The sequence below is a fragment of the Oreochromis aureus genome, linkage group 22 (genome assembly GCF_013358895.1).
Source record: "Oreochromis aureus strain Israel breed Guangdong linkage group 22, ZZ_aureus, whole genome shotgun sequence".
Classification (NCBI taxonomy): Eukaryota; Metazoa; Chordata; class Actinopteri; order Cichliformes; family Cichlidae; genus Oreochromis; species Oreochromis aureus.
The window spans coordinates 16,347,057-16,374,269 of NC_052962.1; the positions used below are offsets into that span (position 1 = coordinate 16,347,057).

Here is a 27,213-nt window from a genome sequence, read left to right on the forward strand (position 1 = left end):
TTAGTAAATATTCCTCTGTATAACACACAGACATGTAAGAGCATAGTTAAATGTACTGCAGTGCAGCACTCTCTGTCCTCAGAGGACACTACAGTGACTTACTTTGATGTCCTGAGCAATCTTTGTCGAACCTCGACCTTAAAACATGCCTTCAACCTAAAACATACTCGCTTTTTGTCCCCTTAAGGAAAAAAAAAAACACCCTCCATAAACACTTTTATGTGAGTCATACCTGGACCACACACACTCACGCACTCCAACCACACTCTGGGATTCGCATACGTGCAGCAGTGGTGTGTTTACACGAGTGTTAAGTAGGTTGTAACACTTTGGAATGCAATCACACAGTTGCACCTCGCCATAAATTTAGTAGAAGGTAATTATAGATCCACTCACGCTGTTTCCTCACACGCGCGTGAGCAGACATGGAAAGTGTGCGATACTGTAATCCCTCTCATTCACACTCACTCGTACAGCCCGGAGAAGAAATCTTTGATAACAGTTTATCCTCCTCTCCCATTTTTCTGCAGCTTTTGTATCATCTGAAATCATTTGCATATAGTTTACTCCTTAATAGGGCTTAGCAAAAAAAGGCTATTGTGCCGCAGTGCCCTGCAGGCATGAGCACTGCAATTGGCTTTTTTTTCTCTTTTCCTTCCCGTATTTATGTTGCACATACAATTTTTGCGCAGTTGCTCATCTGACAGGCCATTTTAAACGGTCGTCCTTGGCATTGTGGATTTCTTCTCTCCAGGCGAAACGCGTCAATAACAGTGATATAGTACAGTACGGGATTTATGCGGACTGTGTATTGCCTGAGGGAAATGGTTGGTTTCTTGGAAATGTGTTTCCATATCTGTTAAAGATTTTGCTCTGATGGCTGTAAAAAGGGCTACAGACATAACTATAGTATTTTGCATCCATTAAGAGTGAGCGTTTTTCAGTGTGCGCGTGCGAATGCCACTGTGTGTCGTGCTATCTTCAATTTGAAGACTTACTGGATCTTACGAGGATGAGACGCCCCCCCCGAGCCTCCGTCGCAATGACTGTGCTCTGTCTTTAATGTGTTTGCTGTAGCAGGGATATTTCTGTCAACCTATTTTTTTTATTTCCTCCCACCTAGCCTGATTTATCATTGAGAATGTTTGTTCCATTTACTCAGTGTACATCCCAGAGCTATTAGCTGTTCCAACAGGCGCCTATCGTTTTCCATCCGAATAAGCCCTCTCTTTCTGCTGCTTTTTAAACTGTCTTGTTTGACTTCAAGATTGAGTAGCAGGATTAAGTTAGATGTCTGCCCCTGGGTCTTCTGATCTTGCCCTCTGGGATCCATTTTAGGTCTGATTGTGATCCCTGATCCAGAGGGGGCTTATCTTTTATCTTTGATTTGTAGCAACTCTTCTCTGCTCTGCACAAAAGGCAGAATATTGCTGCACAGCTTCATTTTGTTCTCTTTTATTTAGTAATGCCTTCAATGTGGCACTTTAGAGTAAAGATACAGTCTTTGATCGTGTAAGTAAAGACTCAGCTTGCAGAAACCAAGCTCGGGCTTCTGACGCCGGCAGCGGAAACAGGAAAACGTGGGGAAAAAAATAGCCCAAGAATCTGCAGATGGGTAACACGCAGAGGTTATCCAGTTATTCACTTAGATAGACATTTCAGCTGTCTTTGACATTTTGAGAAGTATTGATGCCATTCTCACGTCTGTGGCTAAAGCCAGCTGGTTAATTTATAGCATCTTAGCATAGCTCAAAAGACTAGCCATGCTGTGTCCAAATATATCTGCCTGCCAGCACATCTGAAATGGACGATTTATTATAGATTATGTTTTAAGTGTAAAAATAGTCATTTGTATGTCTTTGGCAATCTTTCTTTCTTCTCTGCAGGCAGAAAATGTCAGTAACAGCGCCGTTTCAGTAACAGCTTCACAATTTCCAGTTTTCCAGCTAGCGTAATATTTAACACATAGACACCAGAATGTTTTTTTTTTAATTATTTTACTAAGGGCAAAAATAAAAATAAATGTATTCCCCATGATGTCAAACTATCTGGTAAATATTTTAGTGAACTTTTGAAGTGAAGTTCTGTAACACTGAACCCAAACTTGGAAGCGACTGTACCGCATTTGCCATCTGTCCTCTATGCTCTGCTTTTGGGAAATGAGACAAACAAATGTCATTGGCTTGTTTGACAGATGAGATATGTGCTCAGTGGAAAGTCAAGAGGAAATGAAGGGGCTGGGGGAAAGGAAAGGTTGACAGATAAAAGGACTTTCATCCCCTGAAAATACCCTCCGTTCAGTGGCAGATGTCTGTAAGCACCTGAACCTCAGAGAAGCTGAAAGTATAAGGTGACACTTAATCATTGCAGGAAATAAACAAAACCTTAATGGGGAGGTGTCAGTGTCAGGGAGGGCGCTGCTCATCTGACAGAACAAAGCTTGCCTTCATAAACAAACTTCTTTGTTAACTGCTATTAGGAGGAGAAAATTTAATTTGGGCGGATTATGTAACTGGGTGAATATTCAGTAAACACAGCTGAGTGGTCTCTAGACTTACTGGAAATCCTGACATGTTTATTGACATGAGTGCGGCGTCTTGTATGTGCAGTTCTGCGGTGGTACTGGTTAATACCGGTTGTAAGGGGGCGACCCATTACACAAGGTGTCTTGCAAATTTGTTACTTTTTGTTTAATGGTCATACAACATGATGATTTTGGTTGCTATAAGCTTAATTATCACCAGTGTCTCTGCAAGTCAAAGAGTTTGTAGCGTAGCACAGTTCTGCTCGAGGAACTGAGAGATCATATCGCCATGAAAGTAGGTCTTTAACTAAACACCACTTCAGCAGCGGCCCTCGGGATCCGGTGACACTGGAAGGAATTAATCACCCGTATGCAAATGAGTGAAAGCTTTGAAAGCACTAATCACACCAGTGTTCTTCTTTTGTTGACTGGGCTGTTTGCATGACTAGCAGTGTTTAACATCTGTTTATTGTTCTGTAATGATTTTGTTCTCTTGATTGACTGATTTGCTGCTTCGGCATCAAAGAAAGTGACTGTGTTTTGCCAAAAAAAGAAAGAAAAATAGATCAGAAGGATGCTTTTCCAAAGCATCTGAAGAGAACTGGATATTAATTATCTAAAAATAATTAGATGTCTTTGTTGCAGTGAAAACAAAACAAAACAAAAAAAGCCTGCAGAAACTGGTTGGTCAGACAGACCCAGTGAAATAAACATCTTAATCCTGTATGCTTCCTAAATGCCAGCTTATATATTAAACCCTTAAACTCCAGTTTCTAATCCAGGCTTTCTGAAAAAAAGAACAAAAAAAAATGAAAGTGAAATGAACCCAATAAATCATGACTGGATGTTATTTTTAACCTTGAAAAGTTGACTTAATAAAATTCATAGGAAAGTGATGGTCATTTGTGAAGTTTACATATCAGCCTTTTTTTTAAGCTGAAGGAAACTGCGAGACAGCATCGCACCCCGATCGCACATCCACAGGTGCGATCTGACCAGTCAGCCGGCAAAATGTGCCACCTTAGCAATGCTGGCGACTTTTCCATGTTTAGCCTATAAGCATAATGCTGAGTGATGGTCTTTTTTTTGTAAACCCACAGTAGTAGAGTTTCCATCAGAAAATAATCATTTCTGAAAGTGAAGGGAATATTTATCTATTTGCATACTGGAGCGAAGAGACACAGCTTGACAAACTTCAAGCTGAAAATTCATAAAAAATACAAAGCGATAAAAAAAGAAAATCTATTTTTTTGCTTTTTTTATTTGAGAAGTTTGAGAAGAAATTTTAGGAAACATAAAAATTTACAAATAAATAAATAAATAAGACTGGTTTGTGCATGATGCATCACAGAAGTGCAATACTAAAGGCCATTCATCAGGTAAAACTTTCATTATTAGATATGTGGCATACATATCCATGCAACAATGATACTGATATTATTTGAGGCATGTAGAATCATGTATTTTTGTAAGGAAAGAGCCATTACTTCATGACATTGTGGGCAGAAAGAACAAAGAGCGCCGGCTTTCCAACCGGCCGGTTGGTTCAGCTGCAAAACAGACAGAGACGGGTGGGGAATTTTGAGTCCTGGTGGTCCCTCCACACATTAATGCAAAGACAACCATGACCTTGATAGACAAACAGAGAAGGTGGAAAAAGAGAGCCGAAGAGCGAGAAGTAGGAGGAAGTTGTGGGCGAAGTTTGCAAAAATCAAAGCTAAATGGCTGCCAGGATACATACAGGACATGTAACTCAATACGTGGGAGGAGTTTGCTTTTCAAGCTCAGTTGCACTTCCTTCCAAATTTATTCCATTCAAAGAGGAAAACAAGTAGTTTTGTATTCATAAACAATCCCCGATTAGCATGCGCAAGAATTATCACCCATCTGTTCCTATCTGCTCTGCAGAGCGTTTAATTTCTTCTGGTTAATTCTCAGTGCTGTGGAAGTGTCACAGCAGCAACTTTAGAGTCAGTGGGGAAGCTTCTTAGTTTAGGAGCTTAGGAGGCAAATTGTTTCCTCAGAGGTGGTGGAGAACAAAACAGAGCAAAAAAGGAAATTTAAGGAGATTGCATGTGCTCGCCAGGAAAACAAGCCAGACATTCAGCTGTAAATAAGCTGCATTTATAGATGCACATCCGCTGAATGTATGAATAGATACTGATTAGGTTGCTAAAGTTATAACATTTGTATATTATCGGTGTTGTGTTTGCTGCTGGAAAAATCCAACTAGAGACGTCTCTGTTTAAACGAGTTGCAGATACTTAGCATTCTTCAGCCAGAAGGGTTGATTTTATCAGGCCAAGCATTTGCGCTGCCTTCCACGGCTGCTGTGATACTCTCTTCTGACCTACATTTTCTTTGATCTCAGATTTCCAAGAACAGGTTGTGGGTGTAAATAATTTGTTGTTTTTCCAGTGACACACAGCTCAGAAGCAAAGATCCACACCGCAGTTTATTTATAGTGGCGGACATACAGTATGTGGAAAAGCCTTCCAAAGCATGGTCTGGACAGACTGCTGGACCCCACTGTAAAGCCCAATTTAGGCTAGTTTAGGCATGTGACAAAAATGGAGGGAAAAAAAGCATTTTCACTTTGGGATGGAGGGAAAAAGAAAAGTTGTCCTTAAGATGCACAGGCACACCTTTGCCTGCTCACTACAGTTGAGTTATTAGCTGCTGGAGCTGAAGAGTGGCTTGGGAGCCTCCAACCTGTTCCATGTAGTCACAGTTAAGCCCTGTGCGGGAAATGCTGAGATGGCTCCCCATCTGCCTGGCAAACACCAGTTAACTCCAATTAACATGTGATGTATGCTTCTGGTGCTTTAAAAGAGACCATTTTAGTTAGAAGAACCTGAAACGGTGGAATCATGGGCAGCGGTTTAAGTAACTGTATCTGGAAGTCTAGAGTATGATAGACTGTTCCCAAAAGAGGCCTGTTCCTTGTATCCATGTCTCCCTTCTTTACCTGCCTTTATAATTCTTCGTCTCTCTCTACTGTCTCCCTATTTAATTTCTTTCTAGTCTAGCAGAGGAAGTGTGTGGGACGTCATGGAGTTAAAGATCAGGTATAAATCAACTGTTTACACAGAGCCAGGGAGAGTCTTTCTATTACAGGAGACTTGTCCCGACCAGCTGGAACACAGACCAAACAATGCTTCCTTGCTTCATCCCCCTCTTACCATATTCTTGCCACTTCGCTGCTAAATAACAGGCCTGGTTTCAGAAAGGCACTTGAGTGCAGACAACAGGGCTTTTAATAGAAGGGGGTGGGGGGAGGTGGGGTGAAGAGAGGGATTTTAAATGAAGATCTCTTTTGTGCACTCACTGAAAGGTAATCAGAGAACTACTGTAGAATGCCTAAAATGCATGACACATGCAGGAAGTGGGAAGACTGCGTCTGCAATTAAATCCTGAAGATGAGACACATTGTGCTGGAGGAGCTAACTGTTCAATCAGTTTTGCTTTGTGTATTCAGTTGCATCTTGATTTGTTTGCTCATCATGGAGATGAGTCCCCCTGTCAAAATGTGTTTGGTCTCCCATTGGTCATCCACAGTTTGTACCACAGAATCAGCAGCGGCCTTGTTTTTGCTCGAGGAGACAGTCCCGCTGGATGGTCTGTGTGGGTGGTGTAGACTCAGTGGCACATGATGATCCTATGAAACAGCGGTTCTCGACTTATTTTTGTTTGTTTGTTTGACAGCAATTTAGATAAGTTCAAGTGCGTTTTCATGTAAAATCAGCTCCCATCTTTCAGCCCCTGAATAATCCTAATATGTACAATTTATTTTCTCTGGGCCCAGCAGAGTGTTGCCTGCATGAGAAACTGGGACTGTTGTGGAGGGCCGCCACAATAAGCTGCCCTAAAAACTCTCCAGACTTTACACACCAGACATGTAAAATCTGTGCAAATATTTTGTGCGTTAATATTTAGGTGTGTCTGACCATGTAATTTCACTGGATGAATTTGTAGAATTTATTTTATTGAACTGAGCTTGATTTTTTTTTTTTTTTTCCGATCCAAATAAACAGATCTGACCAATCAGACCACTGCACATGGCAACAAGTGCACTTCTAGCTCAAAACATGCACGCATCCAGCTCATTTGAACCATGAAAAACCATGAAATTTCCTCTGCTGCTGCCTTCTCCTAATAATTGGATGAACCCGGAATCTCAGTTTCTTCCTTCTCTTGTTAAGAAACATCAGGACTAAAGCATTGCCTGACGTTGACTTCATTTTCTTCAAAATGCTGAAGAAGTTTCCGCAAAAAAGCAATGTCGCTGGTGTGTGTATACATTACAGGACAAGTCTGGATCTGAATTTTGTGTTGCTTGCAGTGCGCTCGGTGTGTAATGGCCGATGTTTTCAAATTCAAAGGCTTCACAACGGATCAAGTCTTGCTCTGTAATAGTTCTTGAGTTTAAATAAGAAAAATCTGTATGGCCAAATACATATAGATGTTTTTTTTAAGGTTTTTCATTGCAAGAGGAGAAAATGGTGCACTAATAGTGCTGTGGTGTGGCCCTCCACAACAGTCCCAGTTTCTCATGTGGCCCCTTGGGAAAAGTGAATTGCTCCTGCCTGTTAGTTAATAGCCATTCTATGGTGACAGGTAAACTGAAATTAGTGACACTAATGAATGACTGTCATTATGCATGATTACTGGCAGGTGCATGGTCACACAACAGTAATTTCTCACGTCTGTAAAATATTTAACCTTTCCGCTGTGAGATATTCAGCAGCATAATCCAGTCTGTATACCGGAAAAGAGCTTTAAGTATTTATACTGAGATAAAGCACACGTGGAATAATTGCCTGCTTTAGACATCAGTGTGCCTGTGATATCAATCTAGTTAACCGAACGCTGGTATTTATTGTAGTACCGTATTAAAATCTCTACACCCCAAGCCGGAGCCATTAACTTCCACTTGTGCTCTAACTGCATTTTATCCCCCATACACTGAAAAACAGTCCCATTTGTCTAAGCTACAGAAAATATGGTAAATGGACTTCTATTTATGTAGTGCTTTTATACTCTGAGCACTTAGAGGACTTTACACAACAGGCTCCATTCGTACACTAAAACACACACGTGCTCATACATGCCCACTTTGTCCAATGTACTGGGAGCAATTTGGGGTTCAGTATCTTGCGCAAGGACGCTCAAATGTGATGTCAAACCACCGACTTTCCAGTTTCTAGACTCCTGAGAAACGACTATAATATTAATCCAGTATAAACAGTAGTGCGCTGCTTCAACGGGGTAAATATTTTAGCTGATGTGTGTGCTCTCTGATCTCTCTGTCAAATATGCTGCAGAACAACAATTAGCAATAGCACTGTGCTAAAGTGCAACCAAGTGAGGTGAAAAAAAATTCTATAACAGGAAGCTGTTTAATGTTTTAACCACTTTTTTAGCTGATGTATATTTTAGGCTTGCCTTGGGAGTGAGAGAAAAAATCTTTGAAAAAGAAGCTGGAAAGGCAGAGCTTTTTTAAAGCAGGAGATTGTAAAAGAAAGGAAGGAGGGCAAGGAGAAGGGGGAGCTGGAGTGAAGACAGGGGGAGGCGGACGAGAGAGCGATAGAGAAAGGAGGTGATAGGGGGAAAAGATTAAAGGAGCTGGAGATATATGGAAACGAAAATAAAGGTCAGAGAGGAAATGAGAATGCAGAGAAAAGTGGGATATGGAGGCGGTGGAGGAGGTAAATGCATGGAGAGGAAACAACTCTAGCTTGTTCTTTTTACCTTAATTGGAGAAACATTTGGTATATTTTTAGACAGATGATAAACCTAAAAAACATGAGCAAGTCATTTCACATTTTTCCAACATCAAAACGTGACTCAGAGCGAAGTGTTGGAATTGACTGATCAGTCCACACGGGCAGAACAGCGCAAAGGTTTTTATTTTCACTGGTTTTTTCTCTACTTGTTCTTATTTGTTGGTATGCTTTGTCTTGTTAAAGTTTATTATAGTTTGAAAGTAAACTTGCAGAGACTTTAAATAGCTGGCGATATATGTGCTTATTCATCACAAGGCGTTTTTTTTTTTGCTCAGGGTGATGCAATTTATTGGAGGAAATGGTTGTGAAAACTCTGCTAGTAAACATTCAATCTGTGAAATTGAATTCTGTGCTTTGAATGATATAAACAGGCTTTTATAGTGACGAATTTAAGCTGCGTTGAATCCACAAAGTTTGCTTACTGTTGCAGGAAAAAAAGAGATTCCACATCACAATGTAGGAATATATTAATATATTGTGGTTTAAGAGACAGACCTCATGCTATATAACACAGTAACATTACTTTGTCAGCTTCGTAGATTTCCTTTAAGAAACTGGGCTATTTTATCCCAGTGTGCTTTATTTTATGAGGTGCTTTAAGGATTATTAATGAATATTTATGCATTTATAGTTTTCTACGGTGGCCCTGAGAGGCCAAACGGACTGCAACTTAAGAAAACACCAGCAATAAGAAAAATGCTGCAAAAGCACACAAAACAAAAGAAAACAGAAAAAATGAAAAAAACAGATTTCCAAAAGTATAAGGGAAGTGTTTCTGGGGAGACAATAACTCGACGGACCAGTTGCAGGAACCAAAATATGCTAAGAATTGCGCTGGGAGACACTTAAAAGAAGTGGAGGATCTGTCGGTTTTGTGAGGAAAGAAAAGATGAGAGGTAAGTGTGTTAGCCTAACTATTAGCCTAAAAATCCATCAGAATCAAACACACTTACCTAGCATGTTTTGGTTCCTGCAACTGGTCCGCCGGGTTATTGTCTCCCCAGAAACACTTCCCTTGTGCTTTTGGAAATCTGTTTTTTCCTATTTCTGTTTTCGTTTTTTCTATTTCCGTTTTCGTTTTTCCTATTTCCGTTGCGTTTTGTGTGCTGGTGTGTGCTGGTGTTTTCTTAAGTTGCGGTCCGTTTGGCCTCTCGGGGCCACCGTATTTTTCCACCAATCCCATGTTTCATGATACCGCTCACTGCTATAAAATACTGCATACAGACTGATTCTATTGTTAACTCTTAATGAGTGAACATTGTCTCTTATTTAATGCGTATATGTACGATGTATCACCCACACGCTATTTCTAATCTTTATCACTCTCTTTGACAGCACAGGAGGTCGTCACATAATATACATAAAACTTCCTGGGAAGTGCGGTTATGGATGTGTTGTAAACTTGAGTAGCAGTAAGCAGTAGGGAGATTCCTCAGCTTGTAGATCATGCAGTTTATAGATCAGTGCAAATATTTTGCTCTTTAGGTGAGAATTATACAACGGCCTTGCGGGTAACATTCACAATCTGTCAGTTTATCAAACTAATCCACCTGAGCTCGCATCATGATCCGGCTCATTTATCGCGACCTGGGAACGGCGTGCCAGATCACGTCTGTGTGCCTGCTCCCTTCAGCCTGAGCGATGGGGTCTGAAACGGTGAGTCAGGAGAAGCCGCATCGGGCCGCCGCATCCTCCATCACCGATGTGATGTCAGCACAAATCTGTGTTGTCACAGTGCCTGTGACCGCTCGCTGCATGAGGAAAGAGAAGAGATGGGTGGCTCTGTCTGCTGCTGTCAGTTTGATATAGGGACGGCATAAAGAGAGGGAGAAAAGGGGAGATGAGGGGAAGGAAAAACGGAGGGAAAACACATAAATTTCCAATAAGAAGCAGCACACACAAAGTGGACGTTGCGCCCTTTACACGTTTGCAGTTTCTTTAAATAAAAAATGCACAAATCTAGATTTGTCTGCTGTTGGAATCACCAATCAAAGACAAAAGACATAATAGAAGCAGCTGATGTCATCATTTTGAATTCATTTAATTTATAAAAGCTAAAGACATACTGCTTTTAACAGTCATTTAGTCTCTAGCTTACCCTTAAAGTCAAAATAAGTGGATCTGCTGTATTTTCAAAGTAATTTAGAATATAACTAATGTTGCAAAAGATCCTTGCAAATCCCTGCTGCAGCTAATTGACCTTTTGCTTGATCTGCATCAGCTTCCAGTCCTAAACAGCACTGTTATACTGTTTACGTTCTCCTCTGTGCCCCCTCATCCCGTCTGAGCGCTCGCTCTCATCTTCTCTATGGGGAGTGTGCGGAGCTTCATGCCTCACTGTTCTTATCACATTGGACACATCCGCCTACAAAATGCTCTGGGGTCTATTTTTAGACACGTACATGGAGCTAATGGGAAAGGATAGCCTAACCTCTTCCCTGATGAAAGTCGAATATAGCCTGGAGATTTGAGTTTGAGTTCTGTCACGTGTGAAGCAGAGCTGTTAAGATTTGAAACGTGCAAATTTATTATTGATGGGCAGAGAGTGTGTTATAATGTTGAAATGCTCCAGGGGTTATTGATGTCTCGAACAGTCCCAACTCCTACCCGGCACCAAGTACACACCCAGTTCCCATAGTCTTTATAACAATGCCTGCATAGCAGCTCTCCTACCACTTCAATTATGGAATAGGCGCCTTAAAAACCTGTCCATAGGTGTATTTTCTGATTTGTTTGAATTCTTGTTGCCATCTAAAAAAAATAAATAAATAATGTTTTTTTTTTTAAACTTTGGACAATGGCTTGCTATACCCAATGTTTCCAGTTTTTATGCTAGCCTAAAAACCTTCTGTAGCTCTATCTTCACAGAGCCATTAAAAGTGGCATTTAAAATATAAAGTGCTTTCCTATTATACATACATAAAATATATGAAATAATACAATACCATTTTTCCTGCCTGACAGTTACAGTTGTTCTCAGTGAAGCCTTTTCCAGTTGGCATGAAGTGAGCAATGTCATTTGTCCTAACAGCGTTTAACTGTTATTTGACTCGTTGTGGAAAGTCTCTGCCTCACAGAATATGCAATTAATCCACTTTTAGATAAATTCACATGCGCGTGATCACCCAGCGGTGATTAGCAGGATAACTGACTGATGTGAAACCTCTGTGCTGCAGTAATAGTAGTGTTCATGGATCTTCTGCTCCTAGAGGCAATTTTGGGATCCATACTTCTCCCTCGCCTGTCATGTCTCATCTCTTTCCTAATGATCGCTATATTTGTGCGCTTCTTTGTTTTCCTTCCCCGCTTCTTTTCAAAGCAGCGGTGTAAACTGCTTTGTCGTTATGATCTTCAGCTTTTAAACACTGAGGTGGAGCCAGAAAAATAGTCCAGTAAATTCTGTTCTATTATTTGGAAAGTATAGAGCAGCATTTAGGCTCGGACTGAAAATGTTTGGTGATTAGGATTGGGCTGATTACAGTCATTCTCTAACTCATTATTATTATTATTTATAATTGTTATTTAAACCTAATTCATGGGATTTTAGCAGTTTTTCCACACTAAATTATACATTTAAGATCACCTCTGTGGCCTCTGGATTTTTGTGTTTTTAAAACCCCAAATTTCAAAAGGATCAGTGTATCTGTGACAGTCTTATTGTGTTGTGTCATTTGTGTTTACTGAGCTTTTGTTGACACTTGATTTGCATTATCACAAAATCTGTGGCCATGAGCATAAAACTTATATATATATGTATAACTAGTCAGTAAATATCAGCATGTATTTCCATAATGGGACTGGTAGAAAACATTTCCTGTTTTCTCAATCACAAACTGTAAGCTGTAAAATTTTGCAAAATACTTTTATTTGTAACAATAATAAAAGCAACAGATATGAAAAGTTAGAGTTAAAAACAATTCAACATAAATTATAACAATGAAAAAAATCAAAAGAAAAAGAAGGATACAGTCTTTGGGTCTTAAAAGTGAAAAAGATTTGATAAAGCCATGAGCAGCTATAGAAAACTGAATGATAAACGATGTGATTCAAAAAGAGATTTACAGAAAGAAAAAGTTTAGTTTCCCATTGCCTTTAGTGAAAGCCTTTGGAACCACTAACAAGGCCCAGTCAGAAGATATCAAGCAGCGGCCCGGATCATATGAAGTTAACATCTCATAGCTATAGGCAGGAGCCAGACCGTGAAGGGCTTTAAAAACCAGCAATAAAATGTTCAAATCAAATCTAACACTAACAGGTAGTTAAGAAATGAAATCGTTGTAGCCTGGTCACATGCAAAGGAAAGCAGTGAAACGTCGAAACATAAGAACTGGAAAAGATTCAAGGGATTCCTGTTCAGACATCAGCATCGCTAGACTCACACTCTTGGCAGATCCAGGTATATTTGTCATCCTAAAGCTAAGTAGCCTACCATCCATGTGCCTCTGAAGCCAAACAAATACTATAAATTGTCCTTTCATGGTGATTTATTGGTCTGGCTCATGCATGCGTATCTGCTGAACACCCTGCCCCCTGGGCCGCTGTGGGGTGTGGAGAACAACCAGTGGGTCATTGTAACTATTCAAACTGCAGAATGATGGGTTTTCAACAGGGACTCTGTTAGCCTGAGCAAAGAGACCTGAAGAGAATTTTAATCTCACATGCACTCGGTTACTGAACCGTCCGCTCCGCTCCTGTCGTCCTGCGGAGCTAGAGGCTCAGTGCAAAATGATTAATGAGCATCAACTATTTTGGTCCGAATGTGTTTCTGCTTTTCGTCATTCTTTTGCTCTCACAATGTAAAGTTACTCCTTTTATGCCATTGTTTCGCATCCTGACAGACGCGCCGTCTCACCATCTCCCAGGCACGCGCACAAAGGCGAGGAGTGTGGAATGTCACAAACTGCAGCGCTGCTGCAGTGTTTTGCATTTCAGATGAATGATTGCTGTGACTGTTTTCTCCTGAGAAGCTGTAATCCTGATTCGAAACAGCGCACTGTTTGTTCAGTCAGTCACCTTCACGGTAGACAATTTATTTTTCTGATAGGTTTAACATGTTGTTCTCCTCCCTCTCTCTAGAGATCTGCCTGCGAGAGGAAGATATGAGGTTAATTGGCTCCATTTGGATCCTTTGGTTTCTCCTGGTGGTAAGCTCACACTTTTTACACAAGGATGTACAATAGCATATATTTCTGAAGGCCCGATCTCTCACTTTGCCCATTTTGTATGCTGTACACGTTTCCTGAAACACAGGATTCAGTTCTCATTAAAGGGACATATAATATGTTGTGGTCTAGTGGTTTTCTTTCAGCAAATTCACTCACCCTGTAAAATTAACTTTAGAACTACCCCAGTTTAAATATCCCCAATATAAATGAGCCAAGTATATATATGTATAGATGTGCATTTGCTGCTTCAAAATATAGCTGATCCTTGCCCTTTATGCAGAAGATCACAACGGTTTTAATGTAAAATGACATCTTCAGATGCAAAAAGACACACTGGACAAGTCATTTCTTAAATTTATGAATATTTTAGTGGATTTCCAATCAAAAGATCAAAAAGGTGTGATTTAAGCGTGACTTTCAGCTTTAGTGCAAGAGGTTTAATTTATTATTTGTGTTACATTAAATCTTCATACATAGCGCGCCGTTTTCAGAGGCTCAAAAATAATTGGACAAACTAGGGTTCCTCCCTTGAGATGCTCTGCCAGGCCTTTACTGCAGTAGCCTTCACTTGCTTTTTCATGGTTGGTGCAAAAGGCTGGAAAAAGTTCAAAGGCTTTGATTAACACTCTTGAATTCACAGCAGGTAAGTATTTACAGCATTTCACAACACTACTAAAGTTGATATTGAAACAGTGGTTTTCAAGTCTTTCTTTTTTTGTAGGTTCAAGTCTAGTTACCACAGGTTCACTGTTCTCTCAGCTTGCAGGCAGAGCTTGATTTTGGTTGCTTTCACAAGTAGAACTGCAGGTAAAATTCTGTTTTCCACAGCTGTATTTACTGGGACATATTCTCCACACACGCTGGTGCAGGTAAGTTCCCTCCAAACCCACAGGTAAGTATTTATGTGAAAAAAGAGTAAGTCAGGCAGGTTTCTCCAGAAGGAAGGCAGGCACACCAGGACACAATCTGCAAAAAAAGGAGGACAGGTCGGGTAAGTATGGCGCACTGGTCAACAAGTTAACAAGCAAACAAGGTAAGAGGTCTAAATTAGTCATTCCTACAAGAAACAGAGAGGAGAAGAAGGGTTATATACTGCTGCTGATAGCAGATGAGTATCTACTTGTGGGAGGAGTAAACAGAGTTAATACTCAAGCCCACACATATATATACATGATAGAGAGAAGAGAGATGGAGCAAGTAGAGGAGAAGATCGTTTGTTTATACTCTTTTGTAAAGCGTCCTTGGGTTTCTTGAAAGGCGCTGTACAAATCTAAGTTGTTATAATTATTAAGAGAATGAAAGAAACTCAGAACCTGAGAGGACATGGGGACCATGACATACCACACGTCTGCGGGTCTTTCTGTTTTCAGTTTTCATAAGTGGAGGCAGAGATTCAGGTGGATGTTTGGCCATTGAAGAATACTCCTTTTCTTTGCCTTGAGAAATTCTTGGGTTGCTTTTGCAGTAAGCTTTGGGTCGTTATCCACGTCCACTGTGATGCACTGTTGGATCGGTTTTGCAGCATTTGGTTAAATCTGAGCAGAGAGTATAGCCCTGTCCACTTCACCATTCATCCTGCTGCTTCCATCAGCAGTCATGCCATCAGTAAACACTAGTGACCCAGCTCCACTGGCAGCCATTCATGCCTATGCCATAACATTTCCTCCACAGATCAAGCCGTTTTTCTCCTCTATACCTTTGGTTTCATCCGTCCATCTGCTCATTGGGGTCTTCAACAGCAGAGTCGGGCCTTGCTTTTCTTGAGCGTTAACCAGTGTTTTTCACCTTGTTGTATTTACATTAATGAAGGTGTCTCTTGACTGACAACGACACGCCTACCTCATTGAGAGTTTTGAATTAATTCTTGAAATAACTGGATGCTGTTGTTAACCATGGGAATTATTTTGTGATCGTCCACGTCGTTGTGGTCTTTCAGGCCGTTTGGTGTTGCTGAGCTGACCTCTGCGCTCCTTCTGTTTAAGAATCACCAGATTGCTGATTTGGTCACTCCTACAGCTTTTTTCTCTCTCTGTTAAGTTTATTTTGGTTTTCAATCCTAATGACGATCTCTGTCTTTATATCGACATCTCTTTTTTTCCTCTTTGGAGAGCTAAAGTGAACAGCTACCAAATTAAAGTTTAATGCTTTGAATTAATTCCAGATGTTTTATCTCCTTAATTTGTGATAAAAACTAATGAGGGAACATGGAACTGCTTGCCAGTCAACTGTCCAATTACTCTGAGCCTCTGAAGACTGGGGGCGATGTATAAACATGTCTGTGATTTCTAAACAGTTAATACAAAACTTTTGTAAAACCTTGATTTGAAAGTCTGCACTTCAATCACATCTTGTTTGTTTGATTTAAAATCCATTCTGTTGGTGCACAGAGTCAAAATAACAAGAAAGTGTGTCATTGTCTAAAGCACTTAACCGCACTGAGCGATTGCACTCTGGAACAGGATTGGTGAAGTCAGGCACAAGGATACTTTTAATGACAAGGCTCTGCCCGATTTTATTTGAGCTTTAATTAGCTTTAAATTGTCTTTTTATTTCTTACGTTTGTTACTCTGGTTTTATTCTGTTGCTCTTGTAACACACTTTGTAATGTAAATTTTGAAAAGTGCTATGTTAATAAAGTTATTTGTTATTATGATAACAGCACATTCTCTCATCAGCCACAGAAAAACAAAGAAGTCACTTTTTTATTTTTGGTTTTGGTTTTATTTTTGTACCACTTTTGTGCCGCTATGTACATGGCCTCAAAATCAAAAATGAGTACCTTGCTATACATGTATAGCAAAAAAAATTTAAACGGCAGTGGAGAGTAGAAAATGTGATCTTTATCAAAGAAAAATGGATTAAAGATTTACTATGCATAAAACACCAGGAGGTAAACTTCCTGTTAGAGGTTAATAGAAGCAATAAAGGAAATAAAACCTAATGCAATAATCTCATATTATTAACCAATCTCTGGACATTATATTATATTAATGTCCAATAGCAGTGCCATATAAACAACAGCCTACAGCAGAAAGATCTTAATGAGATATTGACCTCAAATCTTGATTTGGGCTCTTCTGAACCCCAGGATCAGATATTTAATGCACCTTGGAGAGCTGCGACATTTCCCCAGCCCCAGCTTTTGAGGAATGTCATCAATTAGCTTAATGGGGCTGTTGTAATCATCAGTCACAGAGCGTAACACAAACCGTATGTCATATAGGGATGACATATTTTGGCATGGTGTTCTATCACTTAATGATGTGCCCTATTAAGATATTACAATCAAAAGTCAAACTTTGAAGTGGAGCTTGTACAAATTATGGTTACTTGAATAATTAAGGTCTTAATAAAATGATCTTCAACACCAACTGGGTGAAAAAACATTTTGAACTTTTTACAGACTTTTTTTTGAGTCAATGGGCTTCATGGAAAATCATTTGGTATTCTTCAATGTCACAAAGAGATGGAAGTTTACTTTCCCAGCCTCCGTTTCTGCTCGAGTTGAGGACGAGGTCTTCCAGCTAAATATTTATGCCTGATGTACCTGTGCAGGTCTGCCACGTGTTTCTGTGTTGTGTGGTTTTGTCATGTTGAATACTAAAGACTTGTGTAGGTGATGAAACTGTTAGACCTTGACATGAGAAGTTGTTTTATTTTTTCTCATTCAGCTCAGCTGTTGATACTGGTGGTGGCCTGGTGGTCGTATGTATGACGTCATTTACTTCAATGCTTGGAGTGACATCATATGTACGGCTGCTAAACTGCTACATGGGACATCAGCTCTCAAACAAAAGCCACTTTTTTTAAACCTGCTTTGTATTTTTTTTACAAACTTTTTATCGGACAGGTAAGGACGACACTTTGATTTAATCACAATTTGTATTTCCTCCACAGGGAACCAGGGGATTGTGGGTTTGCATCTCATTTATGATATGAGGACACGATCTCCCAAGCAAAGTGTTAAATTTCCACAAAGAATTTGGAAAATGCAAGTGCATGAGCCTCCGAGAGGCTTAATTTTCTGCCAAAAAAAGAAGGAAGATAAGTCACAGCAAGATGGGCTCTTTATCCTTCAGTGAACAGCATTATCAGAATCAGCATTTCACACAGCGGGCTTCTCCATTTTAATGTTACCTCCAAACACAAACAATAGAGCAGAGAAAAGATTCATTGGGAGAAAGTCAGCTGCTTAACGTCCTTTGTGAGCTCGCAAACATTTTAATGAGTTACACAAATGGAGCGTGAGTAGAATTTCAAAGCAGAGTGAAATCCTCATCAGAAAAGCTTTGAAGATGCTTCAAAAACTTTCCATGCTGATTTATTTTCATTTTTTTTCTATCCTTTATCCAGATGCACATCTTTATCCAAGCATGATAAAACTCTGAGATATTATAATTGAAACCTACATCACCATTCAAGATGATATTTACCTTTTTTTTGACTATCAAAGAAATGTAGATCAGAGCAGAAACCGCAAATAACACAATGATGCTTCCCTGGCCACGGCACGTATTGCACTTAGTGTAGGGCATGTCCTCCTCTCAACTCTAATTTCGTGTTGTCTCCACAGCGCAGGACGGCGGAAGGCACTGACTCAACCTCAGACCCATCGCTCAGTCCTCAGCAGAGCATTATAGAGGGACAAAGTGTGCAGGCGCTGAGCCAGGGTCAATACAAATGTCTCGAGCTGTCCCGCACAGGCCGCCAAGAAAACAGAACTGGTGAGAGGTCCCAAATTAATTTCAGGCTTCTTGAGACCAAATCCATTAACTCTGGGAGGGCTTTGCAGGTGGAGTGATGTAAAACTATTGAATGGGATCAGAACAATGTTTGTGTTCTTGTTAAAGATAATAGTGGTACTGCTGCAAGCTAACTGGCCCGATAGGGCTTTTAAAGTTTAGGCTGCAAGACGTAATCACATCTGTAGAGACATTATTGTACATTATATTACTCTGACTAAATAAATGAATAATAAAGAATTTTTTAAATTGTAATGTAATGTAGAAAAGACAAGGACATTTTTCATTTTTTAACAGTTTTTTCTTTAATAGTATACTTATGTAAGAAAAATAAGTGTTGCTTATGGCAGTAATTACACTTTTCCCCCCCTTTTTTCCTTCTTCGAGGGGTGCGCTGTGATTACATGTGGGATGGTTTGTTGTGCTGGGATGAGACACCAGCCGGGACATCAGTAACACAAAATTGTCCGCATCATCCTCAACTCGACCCGACTGGTAAGAACGTTTTTCGCATCTCTCACTAGATTTACAGCAACAGGCGGTCTGAAGTGAGACCTGCTGGGTTTTCTGCACAACTTAATTAATCGTGTCTCACAGAGGCCAGATAGCTTGCTTAACTTTGTTCTGTAAGGACTTAAAATTTCACAGCTGCGGAGTACTGCTTAGTTTTAGTGTATGGTTTTATGAATGTTATGCATAAGTTTAAGACAGATGTCTTAAACTTACTGCATCGGCCAGTAAGTATCATCTGTTTTATTCATAAAGCAATAGAGTGATTGATGTGAAACTTAGCTGAGGCAGACTATCTATTATGTATTATGTAAATCCCCTCCTCAGGTCAAAGGTTAATGCTTTTGTTTATCACACAACAGATGCAAAACTGAAGCTTCAGCTTAGTAATACGATCGTGAAGACGGTAACCATCTTAATTCAAGCACAACTGTGCAACTGGTTTCGGTGTAACCTGCAGATATCCAAGCCAATAGTTTAATTCCATTCATTGTTTATTAATGTCGATACATTTTAACTTAATACTAACTATTTGCTTGAATGCTCAAATGTGATTGGCCAGTCTTCTGGACACCACGAATTTAAAACCAGAAAGATTCCAATAGCAAAAATGTTGTTGGTTGCCTACAGATTATGTGCACTTATATAAAGATATTAGTCTGTAGAGATTAAGCATAACCTTGCATAACTATTTGGTTGCAGATTCATGAAAAAACCCAATCATATTTGCTTCTGTATGACATGCTAGAGAAAAGATTAATAATACACTGTAAACAAGGTAAAACAGGATCCTACTGTACTCTTTAAGTCAGGCAGGATAGAAAAGGAGATTTATTCATATTGAATTTGACTGTGATTATATAAGTACAATTGATGTTTGGATTGCAGCATAAAGCGTTTCCAAAGAATGTGCAGTTTTTACATTGTGAGTAATACAAGGTTCAATAATGTCTAGTTGAAGAACTCCAGACTCAAGTCATGTCTGATTTAGGAGATGCAATATGACGAAGAGAGCAGAGGTGAAGGAGAGGACAGAGAGATGAATGAGGAATATGTAAGGGGGGAAAAAGACAAGCAAAGAAAAAGAAAGAAAAGAAAAGAAAGGGAGGAATTATAAAAATATAAAGGGACGCTCGATTCCTGACAGATGGATAGGGAGCGAGAACATGAATGTGGGAACAGAGCAGCCATTTTTGTAAGAGACGGCTCATAAAGGATCTTCCCAAAATGCCTGCGGTGTTAAGGGTACCCTCATGACTCCTTGAAAGCTGATGCTGCTGATACGAGGTCTTTGGGAAGACGTACAGTTGGAAGTGGTTGCTGAACAGTTAATGAGCTGCCAGAGAGGACTAGGCAGTCGGACTGCAGTTGTTGATGTCAGGAACAAAGTGATCTCACTGATAGGTCCAGCCATGGATCTCCACTACATGTGGTTTGAAACCTGACGTACAGGAAATGACCGTACAACTATTCCAAATGTGGACATTTCTATGTGACTAACTTCTGATGATATTTTTCGAGCTAAGTTAAATGCATTTGTTTCATAATGCCAAGGTTCAGGTTTAGATTTATGTGTTTGGGCTATGCCAATGTATTACTGCTGAAAAACACTGAAAGACGCAGCCAAAGCATACAAAGAATCTCTACTGAACTCTCTGCTAAACAAACAGGAGCAGTAGACTGCGCCTGTAAGCCGTTTAATATAGTATATGAGGCTTTTAGGAAAATTATTGATGGATAATGCTGCTGTAGCGCAGCCAATGAGGCTTTTTCCTTTTTTTTCCACAGAAAAAATGACCAAATATTGTGATGAATCAGGTAACTGGATCCAGACTGGCTCTACCTGTCAACAAACTTTAAAGGACAAATTAGAGGTAATTGTTCATTGTTTTGTTTTTTCTCTGAAAGTGATTGAACAAGACAAAGCTTGCATCAGTTTCTATATGCAGCAGCCTAATATTTTTCATTCCCAGAAGGAAATCCCTGATTTTCAAAGGGACGCAGCAGCAGAGCCAACCACGGAGGCTCCAGGGGTTAGCACAGAGAAAATTATCCTTGAGAATGAAAAGAAATGCCAAGAGAAAATGAAGAATGATCCACCTTATAGAAAATCAGGTCAATATATCACATTCATCAGCATCTACTTCATAGGCTTGCAAATTTATGAATAATGGGGCTGTAAACATTTCTTTGCTTTTTTTCCTGGTGTAGGGCGGTATTGCAGTCGTACCTGGGATGGGTGGTTGTGTTGGGATGACACTCCAGCGGACACGTACGCCTCCCGAAACTGCCCCGATTATTTCGGTGACTTCGACCCCACAGGTGAGCAAAGACATTCAAGAGGATTTGCTCATCTGATAAACTGTTACAACATCTAAACGTCTAAGTAAGAAGAGGAAGCGTTGCACTGTTTCCACACAGTAAGGTCCTTGGTTTGAATCCATGAGCAGAAGAAAATGAATGAATGGATGGATAGTAAAAAGCACCTGTATTTAGTGATGGAATTATTCTTTACAGAAAAGGCAACTAAGTACTGTGGAGCAGATGGGAAGTGGTTTCAACATCCAGACAGCAACAGGACTTGGACCAACTATACGCTCTGTGCAACCACCCATGAGAAAAGGCAGAGGGTAACATACGCTGAACGTAATAAACTGTTTGATGTGTGTTTATTCAACAGGTCCTTGCACATGGTCCTCAGTTTGTCTGTTCAGTACTGTTTAAAGCTGACATTTTCATTTTTTCCCCATAGAAACTGAAGTTGCTTGAGAATGAATACAGATGTCTCCTCAAAATAAAACAAGAGCCACCGTCTACAAAAACAGGTAAACTGATTCTTTCTTCTGCACAATGCTGAGCTTTTACACTACCTGGCCAAAGAAATTCAGCGTCTGGACTTCACAAAATAATTGAATAAGAACCTTCCATTGGATAATTTCTGCAGTGATTAATGTTTTGGTTGGCAGGAAGTTATTTAACCCCAAGGGATGCAGTGAGTAGCTTCCCAGTTCGTAAACAGCCATGTCTGGTGATGCATCCCATGCTTGTGAACAAGATGTTACTCTGTTTCAGAAGTCAAATTATCGACCTGCATTAAGCAAAGAAAACAAATTAGGATATTGTTGAAATTACTAAAGCTGGATTAGGAACTTCCCGATGCATTATTTAAAGCTGGGAGGACTGCTACGAGGAAGAAATGTAGTCGGAAAAAAAAGCTGAATGTGGTGAAGTGATCAGAGGTTACGTAAATGTTTGGTGACATCAAATCGTTAAAAAAAATGTAAAAAATCCACCAGCAGAGCTCACAGCTTTGTTTACTGGTGAAAGTAAGAGCATTCACAATAAAAGAGAACAATTGTGCAGCTTTAAGAAAAAATACTTATCAGTGAAGCTAATCGCAAAAAAGCCTCGTTTTCCCAGGTAGCATAAAGATCGGACTTTGGAGCAACAGAAAAGTCTTGTAGTCTGATGAGTCCAGATTTACCCTGTTCACAAATGATAGACAAGAAAGGTAAGAAAAGAAAGGTGGATGAGGTGCTCATGCCTAATGCCTACCGTAGAACGCAGCGGGGGAGGTGTTGTGATCTCCGGTTGCTTCAGTTGTACAGAGCTCAAATGACCACCTGAATATTCACCCGATGGCAACGTCATCATTCAACAGGCTCAAACTGTGAAAGAGTGGTTCATGGACCACAAGACCTTAACACCGCTGAGACTCTTTGGGATGCAATGGAGAAGACTGTACCCAGCAGTCTAACTCTCCCATTGTCAGTACAAGATCTTGTCTAAAACACAATGCAACTCAAGATGGAAATAAATGTGACATTGCACAAAACAATGCCAAAGTGACTGCATCAAACCTAAAGATGGTCCAACTAAATATTAGTGTCTTGTTTTTAGCCAGTGAGATTACCTGTCATCATAAGTTTCACGTTTATCCATGTGAATCTGAGACTTATACACATTTGCTATCATGTTTTGTGGGTTTGTTGGGTCCTACAGGACTGTACTGCAACCGTGACTGGGATGGCTGGTTGTGCTGGAACGACACTCCGGCAGGAACCACGGTCTCTCAGAGCTGCCCTGATTATTTTTCTGACCTCGACCCCACTGGTAGGTGGTAAAATTCAACACGTTGTTTGTTTAAAGATTTGCTGCTTTCCTGCTTACCTTCCCTGATCTTCTATGAATGATATTTTAAAAGAAAGAACTCAATGAGTGTTAAATTGTGTACAGCGATATATTTATACATAAGCATTCTTTTTAGAAAGGGCATCCAGGTACTGCAGAGAGGATGGGCAGTGGTTTCGCCACCCAGAGAGCAACAAGACATGGACCAACTATACACTCTGTGCCATCAACACTAAAGACAGGTTAAAGGTAATGCAACAATAATGTGCAATTATTCCATACCGTTTTTCTCCTTGGTCATTGTTTAGTTTAACTGAGCATGACTCTGTGTGTATGTGTGATATTAAACTTCACTAAAATCAAGGCAGCCGCCCAGTTTTCCAGGGAGACTGAGGTCAACAGTGCCGACGAGGCCACGGTCAGTCCCACGGCTAATCGGGAGCAGCAGGAAATAAGGAGGAAAAAAATCCTCGACAACCAGTATAAATGCTTCGAGAAAATGAATCGAGATCCGCCTTATAACAAGTCAGGTAACAAGAATATCAAATTAAATGAAAATCTGGGACCTCTACTCCCCTATTAATGTTTAAGTGTCATCACACTGTGTGGATGTTACAGGTTTGTACTGCAGTCGCAACTGGGATGGCTGGCTGTGCTGGGACGACACTCCAGCGGGAACTTACACTTTCCAAAACTGCCCTAATTATTTTCATGACTTCGACCCTACAGGTAAGCAGCGAGACTGAAACATTGAGCTCCTCTCAAGTTCTTTTGATTTGAAGCGATTAACTTGTTTCATGACCGATATGTTTAGAAAAAGCAACAAAGTATTGTGGAGAGGACGGGCAGTGGTTTCGTCACCCGGACACCAACAGAACTTGGTCTAACTACACACTCTGCAATGAAAACACCAATGCCAAGCTGAAGGTAATTTATTTCAAATTTAAAACTATTCCGCTATCATTAATCTGCTGCATTGTGGCCACAGTGTGATGGGTCAGCATAATAGTTTCCTCTGTGCCAGGGGCTCTGCACTACTGAGATTCATAACGCTCCCATACTGGTGTGATACCGATCTAAAATAACATAGCTGACATTTCAGACCACGCATGAGTTTGATGCATTTGTTTACATGACAGGCAGGAAGGCTTAAAATTACATTATTACCTGCTTACAGTTAGAATTTGTACACGTAATGGTCTTATCTCATGGGGCCAAGTCCAGACAAAGTAGGTTTTGTTTGACTGAACAAACAGAGTTTGCATTTATTGGAAGCTTGCTTCCAATAAATGCTTCCCAATAGCCTGTGCCACAGGCTATACAGTCACAGGAAGTCTCCTTAGTAATAGTGTTACGACGACATCTCCACATATTAACAACCTTCTCATCACCAACAGCCCACGGCTACAAAATGAAGCCTTTAACAACATTTTCCACATGAAAACCAGACCAGAACATCACAGAACTCTTGCTGGAAATACAAACACCCAGATGGACTGTTTGAACTTTAGTAAAACATTTTTGAAATGTTTTAATTAGTAGTGACTGTGCCTCTTTTATGGGCAAGCATGTTATTATCAACTCTTATGCCAAACCATTTGTGTTTGTGCAAAAATGTTCAGCAGCTGGCTTTAAATTTGGAATCTTTCTGGATTTGTTGACCCTGACCATTCATAATTTCCCAAAAGCAGTTTCATTTTGTTGTCATTGCAATTTTGTTTTGTTTACTAATGGATATTTTGGCTATACAGTGAACAGAATCTCATCAGCATGGTGTTAGAGTTAGACCTGGGGATTAAATTGTGCCAAAGATAGAAAATGTTTGCAGCGCTAATTATAACTGACATTGATACCTCTACCTGCTTCGGTAATTCAAATAATATTTTATCTTGATTCAAACATTCCTCTGGCAGCTCCAGTTAATTTCTTACTTGATTTTTTTTTTTTTAAAGATTCATATTTGTGGGAAAAAGCAGAAAAGTCAGGCTTTGTTTATCTCTGTTCCACGTGTGTTTGATCGTAGGGGGCTTAAAATGTTCAGATTTATTGTTGTTCGATTGGGCTGCACAGCTGTGATCCATTATGTTTTATTGTTTGACAAATTATAATCCTCACTGGGAACACATGGAATCTAATGGTCTAAAGTTACCTCTCCCCATACAGTACTTAACAAATTTATCAGACCACCGCCCGATGTAAGGTCTATGTATTAGCTGCCCTAAATTAAGAGTACTGGTGATTAGAAAGTCATTTTTATGCTTTGGTAATTGTTAATCCACCAGTATACATAAGCTCCTTAATTGAAATTATGCTGTAAATGCTAAGTTATATGTATGTGTCAGTGCAAGGTTAAAACATTTTGAGAAGCGGTCAGAATGATGTGAGAAAGTTATAATGAATAAACATGAATAAACTTCAGTCTCAAAGCTAACAGCATTAGTTTGGAAAATAGTGAGAATGGTTTTCCTCCTCCTGTTTGCCTTTTTACTCAAACTAACTAAAGTTATCATTGAAAATATCAGTATTGGAAATCGGGTTCAGGATTGTGAAAGTGCAACAACATTTCTTGTTGAGCGTTTTGTCCTAAAAGTAAAAACCATCAAATTAATTCAGCTGAATTTTGTGGTAGACCTGAAAGTCAGCTGTAGACAAGAAAACATGTTCCTTTTGTCTAGTAATACACAGCATCTCTATCTTTGTGTTTTTTGTTTTACAGTCCGCCTACATCCTGTTTTACATGGCCATCGTGGGCCATGCTTTATCCATAGCCTCCCTGCTTATCTCTCTGGCCATCTTCTTCTACTTCAGGTAAAAGATTCAATGTGATGCTACATGTGAGACTGCAGCACTGTGAGAATGCAGCTGTAGTTACTGATTTGATGACGCAATGATGATTAATAGGTGGTGTTGTCATCCTTAATGACTCATCATCTTTACCTGACATGATCTGACAGGCACAGTGATGATGTTGTCCTTACTCATTATTAGCACGATTCTTGTCTTTGCCTCATTTGGAGTCAGCAAAATATGAGACAGACTGTAATAAAATATTATTCCCTGTTACAAATTAATGCAAACTATCAATCTGACACTGCAGTTTCTCTTACACTATAGTCATACTTGGAAAAACAGTGGCTGGAGGCATAACTACAGTTATTAGAACTATCTATAATGAACTTGTTGTCTTTGAGGACCACTCACAGTCAGCTGCCATATTCAAAGTGACTTTGGTGCATCAAAATGGTGATAAAGTGGCAATAAAACAGAGTCAGTATGCTATCAGTTTGTGATTGAGTAGCGTCAAATTGGCAATTAAATGCAATTTGTTTGGGATAATATGGTGATTCACTGTGATAAACTGGCAGAAACTGTGAATTTGTCGCCATCTACATACGCAAAAATTCACATAAACAAGAAATTTACATTAGCTACTTAAGGGTCCATCCAGAACCTCATAAATCTGAAACAGAATAGAAGACATAGTTGCTACAGGATGGTGATTTAACAGCAAAATGATGCCGTCACTCAGGATCAACATAGGAACATAACCCGGATAATAACAGCTGGCAGCTGGATAGCAAAGACACACAGATGTCACAGATGAGTTGCACTCCTCAGCACAGACTGACTCAGACTCATTACGAAATGTTGGCAATCTGTCTGTGTTTATAAATCAGCAGTTTTTTGCAGCAACTCAGTAATCTGAGAGTGTTGCACTTGGTCTGAGTCGGACTCTGATTGTTTGGAAACAGGTTGCCTCCCACCAGGAGACCTGGCAACCCTGATGACTCTGGCAATCCCATTGTGATCCAAGGTGGTTGCCCAGGGGTTGAGAGTCTCAACCTCTAGACAACTAGTTGGTCAGTGCAACTATTTGCAGCTTGTTTCTGGCCTAAAAAGAAGTCTGTGCAATCACCAGAAAACCAATATTTCAATTCAATTCAGTTTTATTTTTATAGCCTCATGTGGATATATAGTAAGGTAAGGTCTGAGTCATTAAGGTTACTTCTAGAATATGTAAATAATTTCTTTGCTTTCTCACACATCTTCAGTTTTTTGTGCATATTTAAAATTCTGAGCAGAATGTGTTGGTGCTTTGCACCTGAGTTTATTGCTCATTATAGATGTTCATCCATACAGACGCTTAATCCCAGAGGAAGAGAATACAAAGTTAAGCAGTGTGCTTCAGTTGAAATTCAATTAGATAAGAGTTCAGAATAACAAACCAGATTAGAGGGAAAGAAATGGAATATTCAGTGAACACATCTGTAATATTTTAATGATTGTGCTACAAAATAGTTGTGAAACTTTAAGTTTCTCTGGGAAGTGAGGAGCTTAATCAGTGTTATTTCAAA

General features: G+C 39.8%; 1 protein-coding gene across 3 annotated transcripts in view; it reads left to right on the forward strand.

Moving 5' to 3' along the window:
- calcr (calcitonin receptor) overlaps nucleotides 1-27,213 on the forward strand; it is a 59,453-nt gene that overhangs the window by 13,022 nt on the left and 19,218 nt on the right. For 2 of the 3 annotated variants that reach the window (XM_039606051.1, XM_039606052.1), the window contains 14 exons: nucleotides 13,387-13,454; nucleotides 18,049-18,199; nucleotides 18,605-18,712; nucleotides 20,516-20,601; nucleotides 20,701-20,842; nucleotides 20,939-21,049; nucleotides 21,245-21,357; nucleotides 21,480-21,552; nucleotides 22,730-22,840; nucleotides 22,995-23,107; nucleotides 23,223-23,388; nucleotides 23,477-23,587; nucleotides 23,673-23,785; nucleotides 25,575-25,666. In XM_039606051.1, coding sequence (XP_039461985.1) covers nucleotides 13,410-13,454; nucleotides 18,049-18,199; nucleotides 18,605-18,712; nucleotides 20,516-20,601; nucleotides 20,701-20,842; nucleotides 20,939-21,049; nucleotides 21,245-21,357; nucleotides 21,480-21,552; nucleotides 22,730-22,840; nucleotides 22,995-23,107; nucleotides 23,223-23,388; nucleotides 23,477-23,587; nucleotides 23,673-23,785; nucleotides 25,575-25,666 — 1,535 coding nt within the window. In that variant the 5' untranslated portion in view covers nucleotides 13,387-13,409. Of the gene's footprint in view, nucleotides 1-9,172; nucleotides 9,207-13,386; nucleotides 13,455-18,048; nucleotides 18,200-18,604; nucleotides 18,713-20,515; nucleotides 20,602-20,700; nucleotides 20,843-20,938; nucleotides 21,050-21,244; nucleotides 21,358-21,479; nucleotides 21,553-22,729; nucleotides 22,841-22,994; nucleotides 23,108-23,222; nucleotides 23,389-23,476; nucleotides 23,588-23,672; nucleotides 23,786-25,574; nucleotides 25,667-27,213 lie in introns of those variants that run through there. The other variant, XM_039606050.1, reaches the window with a different exon arrangement.